This window comes from Haliotis asinina, chromosome 16 (assembly GCF_037392515.1).
Source record: "Haliotis asinina isolate JCU_RB_2024 chromosome 16, JCU_Hal_asi_v2, whole genome shotgun sequence".
Taxonomy (NCBI): Eukaryota; Metazoa; Mollusca; class Gastropoda; order Lepetellida; family Haliotidae; genus Haliotis; species Haliotis asinina.
This window is the reverse complement of record NC_090295.1, coordinates 12,535,791-12,544,993: the sequence shown is the minus strand read 5'-3', so window position 1 is coordinate 12,544,993 and position 9,203 is coordinate 12,535,791. Positions and strand designations below refer to the sequence as shown.

The 9,203-nt window shown below is 39.6% G+C and overlaps 1 protein-coding gene across 1 annotated transcript; it reads right to left on the bottom strand.

The window, feature by feature from the left end:
* Positions 1 to 1,298: 1,298 nt before the first annotated feature.
* LOC137268220 (transformer-2 protein homolog alpha-like) lies at positions 1,299 to 8,884 on the bottom strand. Its single transcript, XM_067802759.1, has 2 exons — positions 8,595 to 8,884; positions 1,299 to 2,704 (listed from the first exon to the last, which is right to left on the bottom strand). The coding sequence occupies exons 1-2, from the start codon at positions 8,629 to 8,631 to the stop codon at positions 2,085 to 2,087; spliced, it is 657 nt and encodes a 218-aa protein (XP_067658860.1). The 5' UTR covers positions 8,632 to 8,884; the 3' UTR covers positions 1,299 to 2,084.
* Positions 8,885 to 9,203: the final 319 nt, after the last annotated feature.

Genomic DNA, 9,203 nt, shown 5'->3' with positions numbered 1-9,203 from the left:
GTTGACAACTTGCCGGATCGGACAGATGCCGTTTTCGCCTTCTTCCACTGTAAATACATATCACGCAATGAACATTTACTGGTACTGTTATACTTTGCTGTTCAACGCAACACACTTGAAAAAAATACGCCATATCATCGGTGTGAAAGATGCATTTCAGATTAATTTGATCTTACAAAATTAATCAAACTGACTGATGGCCAAATTAATCAGGGGTCCCTTTCACGAAGAAAACTTTACTACGGTTGACATCAACTCGCTTTCTTTAACATTGCGGTAGGGTTAGCTTACATAATTAGTGAGTTACGATAACATTTAAAGTGCATTAGATACAGATACCTTGGAAGAATTGGTGGCTTCGAGTACCAAGAATAGATTTGATCACCTGAGGCTTTATATACTGAACTGATCATCTCAGGTACTATGTGTAGCATTCACCACCACAGGTACTATTTGTAGAATTGATCATCAGAGGTGCCATGTGCAGAATGTATCATCTCAGGTACTATGTGTAGCATTCATCACCACAGGTACTATTTGTAGAATTGATCATCAGAGGTACTATGTGTAGAATGTATCATCTCAGGTACTATGTGTAGCATTCACCACCACAGGTACTATTTGTAGAATTGATCATCAGAGGTACCATGTGTAGAATGTATCATCTCAGGTACTATGTGTAGCATTCATCACCACAGGTACTATTTGTAGAATTGATCACCACAGGTACTATGAGTAGAATTCATCACCCTAGGTACTATGTATAGAACTGACCACCACAGGTACTGTGTGTACAACTGACCACCACGGGTACTGTGTGTAGAATCGATCACCACGGGTACTATGTGGGGAATTTATCGCCACGGGTACTATGTGTAGAAGTCATCCCCACAGGTACTATGTGTAGAATTCATCACCACAGTTACTATATGTAGAATCATTACTACAGGTACTATCTGTAGAATTGACCACCACAGGTACTATATGGGGAACTGATCACCACGACGACATGGTGCTAAAGTGATCATCATGAAAACCCTAGTTAGAACTGATTTCCATAATCCATTCGTTGCTGTAACCAGTTCTAATATGCATACCCTAGGTGCCAACAAATGAGGATAAGATGCTCACAAGGAATAACCTAACTGATTATGTGTTCCATTGTTCAAACAACGGGCATATTTACCTCGGAGTTAATAGATTCTCAGGACTAAAACGACACAATTTCCAGGTCAACGTAAACACTGATATGTGCAACATACAATAACGTCCTATTCCTGAAAATGACAACAAAATAATTTCAAATTTTAGAATATTTATTACGTCTTCATTTTGATGATCTGACTAATGTGTGAAAAAGGTACATGCAAAATATAACATACTGAATTCTACATTCTGAATTCTTCTGAGAAGGAAGACAATTTTACTGAAAAGTACAAAATAACATGCAATACACAATGTGCAGGCGGCACTATGTAAACATACAGTAATTAACACATTTTTTTCAAGTATTTTTAAAACACAATATCATACATGCAGAACAGCATTACCAAAATATGTTTCTTTCAACATTCATTTGCCTTCATGTAATTGATTCATAATATTTTCATAATTCAGGCACATGACATGCAATACAGTGTAGAATGGTCTTTTGGAAAATTATATCATTTTAATATTACTGATACCACCTTGTGCAAGTTAGTATAAAGAAGTGGGCTGCAAGTTGCCGGAAGCTGTAAACCCGTACAGGCAGGGGCAGTGACAAAGATATTTGTGTCTCCTTGGCTCCTCGGTATACTTAAGGCAAATGCGTTTTTAAGCTGCTAAAACGCACATATATGCAGCCTCTGTAAAATTCAAACATTTGTCGATACAATCGATCATCGGACACAAATTGCGTACATTTTCAAGTGTAAACAGAAATACTGTCATGAACTGTAACGTAATGGTCACCATAACTGATGATTTTCGGGTCAATGTGATATTTAATTTCACAAAATTGAAGCCAAATGTATAACTGGCTTAAAAAGACAAAACAAGCGTACAAAGGCAGACGTTCGTGGGCCGGTCGGTCTTTGTCGTGCCTAGCCAGCTGTAGTCAAAACGATGGGAAGGTAGTTGCTGTGACTACCGCCACTGCCGCCGTCTTTGAGGAAGGGGATAGGAATTGGGACGGGGAAATCCTCGGATGATGTATCCGAGGACTCGGACGATCCCCCGCAGCCGGAGCTACCTGAGCTCCCGGAATCCGATGAAGAGTAAGACTTGGGCAGGGAGTGGTGATGGTGGTGGATAATGGTCTCTTCGCTGCTGCTGAAGCTGCTATCGCTGCTTTCTGTGTTTTCCACGATGTCCTTCTCGGGGTCCTCGTTGTCCTTCTCGAAGTAATAATGATAGATGTGTTCGGGGCTGTTGGTGGAAGTGTCATAGGAAATTCTTCTGGAGACTACACGGCGGTGGTGGTAGACTTCTGGAGACTTTCTCTTATGGTCGTAACCTTCGCGCCGATGGCGATGTCCACCTGAACTATGCCGACGATGTTCACTGCGACTGTAGTGACGACGTCCATGGTCACTGCGATGGTGACGGTGGCCGTGACGATGGTCATTGCGATGTTGACGGTGACGGTGGCTAACGCTTCTGCTTTCGCGGCGGTGGCTTCTTCGATGGTGTTGTTCGCTCGCATATGTAACTGCAATACATACTGCAAAACGAAAATATGTACATGATGAATACAATAATAACGATGTAAGGATATGAATTATACATTGTACCTGGGAAAATCTGCTTTACTTGTACCGTCACAAGAACACTTTATATGCCTTCGTTATGTCTATGACCCGTGAAGATCCGGGGTAGAACAGGTCTTCAGCAACCCATTATCATTATGTGAAGTTGCCCGGCAGATGGGTAAATCAAAAAGTGTAATTTCACGCCTGTGGGATACGTACCGTCAAACGGGTGGGGTTGCAACGAGACCTGGGCGTGGTAGACCAAAATCAACGACACCACGACAGGATCGTCTCATTACGTTAACTGTTCTACGCGATAGGTTTAAATCGGCCCCTGCCATCAATAGAGAATTCCGCACACTCACTGGAAGACGCATTTCAACCTCAACCGTTAAAAACCGACTCTATCAAGCTCGTCTGAAAGCAAGACGGCCTTTTAAGGGTGTCACCCTTTCAGCTCAGCATAAGCGCCAAAGATTGGCATGGGCTAGGCAGCATCAGGGACGGGCTATGTGCCACTGGCGTTACACCATGTTCTCTGATGAGTCAAGGTTTTGCCTACGATTCACAAATGGCAGAAAACGTTGTTGGCGTCGGAGCGGGGAGCGATATGCCAGAGCAGCAATTCTTGACCATGATCGATATGGAGGTGGTAGTGTCATGGTTTGGGGTGGGATTACACATGACAGACGATCAGATTTGGTCATCATTAACGGAGCCATGACTGGTCAGCGATACGTTGACCAAATATTGCGTCCTGTTGTGGCTCCGTTGGCAAGATGATAATGCCAGACCACATCGGGCCCGAAGTGTCTCCGCTTATCTCCGACAAGAAGGTATCCAGACATTGGACTGGCCCTCTAAGTCCCCAGACCTGTCCCCAATTGAACATCTCTGGGACGTTCTTGGTCGAAGGGTGTACGCCAGGGACCCAGGACCCGCCAACCTGGCCCAGCTTGGTGCAGCTCTCCAAGAGGAATGGCGGGCAATACCACGGGCAACCATCCGGAAATTGATTAACAGCATGCCATCAAGGTGCCGTGAATGTGTTGCCCAACATGGTGGACACACCAGATATTGAACTTGACGCCTAAAATTGATTTAGTGGATCTTTAAAGCAGTTTCAAATTCGCTATTGTTTCATTAGTTCCCTTATTTCTTGTCGGTAGTATATACAGGCCGCAGCCATATAGCTGGAATATTGCTGAGTGCGGCGTAAAACTATACTCTTTCACTCATTTTGTCTATGGAAGGAACCTTAGTCAGTGCGTTTACACACAATGATCCCGGTTTAGGAATGGTGTTCAGAAGTGCTTATGTTGATCACTGGATTGTCTTGGCCAGTATCAGTTATTTACAGACCGTCGCCATATGACTGAAATACTGCTGAGAACGGTGTTCGGTGTTAGACAACAAACAAGCAATACAAACAAACAAAACAGAAAACTTTGTAAACAATAGATCTTCCACCTGGCATCTATTTGTCTCCCTTGTGGGGTTACGGATTATCGAGTGGTCTTCATCGTACATCACTACGCATGTTAGCCGCGCCTGAAGCCATAATCGTAGAGATTCAAACTTCAGCCTTAGTCAAACATTAATATTTCAATTATTTGCAGATCAGTTTACATTGCCAGTTTTTAACAAGTATTACTTGCTTCCACAATAAAATGAGATATTGCATTATAAACACAAACACGACATTCTTCTTTATGTTACAGAACAAACAAACAAACAAACAAACAAACAAACAAAAACAACAACAAAAAGGCTTATACTCCTATGACATTACCAGGGCTAGAGTTTACAAGAGTAAATGTGTTCAGTTTTAGACCGCTTTTTGGCAATATTCCAGCAACATCATGGCGGGGAACACCAGAAATGGCCTTCACACATTGTATCATGTGGGGAATCAAACCCGGATCTTTGGCGTGGCGAGCGAAACCTTTAACCATAAGGCTAACCCATCGACCCTCTAGTTTTGACCAATTTGAAAGCAAATATACTTTGCAGAGTGTTTAATACGTGTCAAAAGAAAATACGAAGCATTTGGTATATGTGTTCGTTGTGAGTATGGTCTGTCATGCATCACCACACGAACGTCACCGCCATATAGCTATGTATACGTAATGAGCAGGTACAGGCATATATTTTATTACCATCATTTGCAGTATGCTCGCTGAAACGTAACTCACAAAAACGAGTTTGTTTGTTTTGATGTTAACGCAAACGCTTTTAGATGTTAACGCAAGCGTTTTAAGATGTTAACGCAAGCATTTTTAGATGTAAACGCAAGCGTTAACAGCGAGTGAGTGCGTTTGTGTTTTTTCTTTTTAGTTTAATCACAGAGGCTTCATGTGGGAGGTAATTACAAATAATTAGACGTTTACCACATTGCTGAAACCCACGAGAACAGGTATGGCGTGAACCCGCGATCATTGGATCCTGGCGTGCCCAAGGGAAGCAACTTTTCTCGAGAAATTGCGACGGTCCCACGGATTAACACATTTAATTCACGATTATAGTTATAGAGATAAATGAATATAAATTGTATAATTTTAATGCGTAATTAGTTTCTACTCCTTAATTAAATGTGTATGGTTCTGAAAACATAACGGTTTGCCAAAGAATGCATATCTCAAAGACTGCATATTGACAACTAGTTTGAAAGGTATTTTAGAGTTTTAGAGTGACTAGAAGGTGTAGCCTACTAGTTAAAGCGTTCGCTCGTCACGGAGAAGGATCGGGTTCGATTTCCCACGTGGGTACAATATGTGAAGCCCATTTCTGGTGTCCCCGACCGTGATATTGTTGGTGTATTGCGCAAAGCAGCGTAAAACCTAACTCCCTAATATTCATTTTATCATAAGCGACATATATTACATAGCGCTATGTTTCTTCACTCAGTATGAAAATGGTTCCATGATATTTTTTGTCCTTTATTACGCAAGCGGCGTAGAACTCAACTCACTCACTCCCTCACTCACATTATAAGGCAAGCAATGATCTGTTTTTCAATCCAGAAGTCATTCAAATGGGTCTATTTGGTTTTAGATTCACTCAGATACAGTTCTCGTGAATGAAATTTGTTAATAAGAGGACAGAAGCTGCAAGGCGAAGGCAAGGGTAACACATGTAAGACATTATATAGAAGACGTACATTGTACAATTTCCCGATATTAGTACTGTCCGTGACTCAGTGTGCATTCATATAAGACTTGCATAAAAGCATCTGTTACATACAGATAATAGCTTTAGATATCACATTACCTGGATACAATTTACCGTCACACCGACGTCGTTCTGAATAACGCATGTCTTTACAACACATGCACAATTTAAACGGACATATGATAATTTGGAAGTCCGTGCTCTTCATATACAGCCTTCATTGCAACCACCGCAAAGTAGGAAATGCCCAAATTCGTCTTGACAAGCACGTTAGGAACATTGCTAGAAGTGGCGTAAAACTGATCTCACTCATTAGGTCACAGAATCATATACACATTCCAAACGGGTATGAAATAGGAAAGGAAACAATTTCTCAAACTTCAAATCATGTACCTGTCTGCAAAGATTACCGCACAACCCCAGTAAATATATTAGCAACATATAGATATACAACTGTACTTGAATTTTTAAAATTTTCCTCTTTTCCTAACTTTCCACTCATTTAGTATGAGTAGTACATAAAGAGGTTCCTACTGGTATAATTATGCTACTTCATAAGACAGGCAGCAAGTGTAACCCAAATGATTATAAGGGAATTTCTTTATTAAATGTTATAAGCAAACTTACAGTTTCAAAGTAAAGATTGAAAGTTTATTTAGATATCTGTGAACTGGTTGATGAATACCAAGGAGGCTTCATAAAGGATCACTCGACTGTTGACAGTTTTTTTTAGTTTTTTTTAAAGGCTATTGTACAGAAACATATAACTTGTAAAGGTGATAATCTATCTGTTGTTTTCATAGATTTTTGGAAGGCCTTTATATGGTATATAGGCACAGATTATTATATGTTCTTTTACAAAACGGAATTCACGGTATATTTTTTTACTTCGATACAAAATATGTACAGAAATGTTACAGCCACTGTATCTTATGATTTGGATAGAACTATTTTGATATTTTGTGGTGTTCATCAAGGTTGTGTCCTCAGCCCTGTATTGTTTGCTTTCTTCATTTATGATCTCAAACTGTCATTAGAAACTAAATTTCCAGACGGCATATTTATATCCGATGAAGTGCTATACATCATGACATTGTGGTTTGCCGATGATGCGAGTTTGGTCGCTGACCCTGCTGTTAAACTTCAACGTTGACCTGATGCTTCACATATGTGTTCTTACAAATGGGGCTTGGATATAGATGTTGTTTTTAAGATGACTGGCCCTCTATCAAACAGGAAAAACATGAAAAAATGCATAATGGTTCTCCAAAGAAACTGTAAGTATATATATTAAGTATCTTGGTAACACCTAAATTAATCTGGACTAGAGCATGAAAACAATCTTTTGGAATTTGTTAGTAAAACACTTTGACCTGTTAAATCATTAAGAAGACGGTATAATATGTGTTTTTCTGATGCCTTTTATACTTTCAATAAGAAGATTTTTCCAATCCTTAAATATGGCGCTGAGATTTGAGGTTTTCAAAAAAGAGAGACTATTGACATTATACAGTTGTAGTTTTTGCAAATTCACGTTGCAAAGTGGTTACAGATCTCCTAATGCTGTTAATTATGGGGAGTATGGGGGAAGCGTAAGACTAACCCTGCCAAATGCTTATCTTGTAAAATGCATCAAATATTCGATAAGAATATTACATATGCACCCAGATAGATATTGAATCTAGAAATCGGCCAACATAGGTAAGTTATACGAAACATTTATTGTTTAGGAATGGGTTTGGAATTGAATGGAACACACTACATGTATTTGTTAATGATCCAAATATATTTTTATGTAAATGTCTCCAACAAGATTGGCGCTCATCTCTTCATAACAACAAGTCACCGTGTTTCTATTACTTCCTTAAATCCTTCTTGAATTGTGAAAAGCATCTCCTGTCTAATTTAAGTAGAGATTATAGACTCGGTATTCAGTCAATCGGGAAAGATCTGGCTTCTGTCAGTGATGATGTTGTATTATGTAAACATTTTAAAATGTCGAAGATGAAGTTCATGTTATATTCAACTATAAGTGTCATGGTAGTCTTTGCAAAAGTCCCTGTACATCCCCAGATATTTACCTTAATTAACATCCTTGTGGAAATGATATTTCAAATATGTCTATTCTGCGTAACATTCTTAGAAACATTGTTTCTTCGACCCATACTGTGTATCCTCAGGGTAACCCGACTATAACATGCGCTGTTTTGTACTGTACGTCGAATGGTCTTATATGCAAATAAATCGCTCTCTGTCTCTAAAAATGGGTTATGTCCAGAATGGATGTGTGTGTGGCTTCAAATGGGTTTAAAATTTGTTTCTAAAAGCTAACCCGAGAGAAAGAAGTTGTGTATGAAACGTGTGATAAGACAAATCTCGGCCATACAAGTTTTCAAGAACATTAATACATCCGAAATGGATTTGGACAATCGCACGTGTAGGAAAATAGTGAGACCTTAGTAATATATGAACGTGACTTGAATGGATTTTTATGTGAAGATCAGTGCTTGTTTGTGCAAATTCGTTCAAATAGGCACCACGTGTACCACATGGCAGGACTTATTTTTTGGGCATAATGGTACCTCAGACGGTGGCACACCACAATGTGATTACGTGCAAGGTTCACAAAGCTTAACCATATGTAATACAAAGTATCTGACACACAACATATTATGACGAACAGCTACTCACTTGCAAGCACAAACAACAGGAAGATAAGCTTGTTCATGTTCAGTTCTCTGATGACTGAGAAAATAAGTCTGCGCCAATGGTGTGTCGCTGGTAGACATTGACTTTATATACTAAGCAGGAAAGGTGTGGCAACAGCTTCTCTCAATTCCGTACAGGGCCTGTTTCGTATGCTAATATCCTGCTGAAAAGGCATGCTGCTACATGTGCTTATCCGGTTTTACATGTTGCGATGAGCCAGGATTAAATATGATATCCACTGGTTCGAGCACTTACTGCTATATTAATAATTTGTGGTTTAACATGTTCGTTCACTTTGATATACGTTATTAGTTTTGTCAGATTATTTTTTATGAGAATATAATTGTTTACATATTTGATCGTACTTGTTGCATAGTCGGTTAAGGTGGGTGATTATCATGTCTTACACTGAATGCACTTAGTCACGTTAAATGATATCAATTTCAGGGGACAAGAAAGGTCGCCTCCGCAGTTTAATATTTAGGTCTATGCATAAAGATGCTGAATGACAAGACCTTTCCACAATGCTGTATGATAAAGTGGGTGATTTATGCTATGACAAATTTCATGTCGAGCAATATTTCAACAATT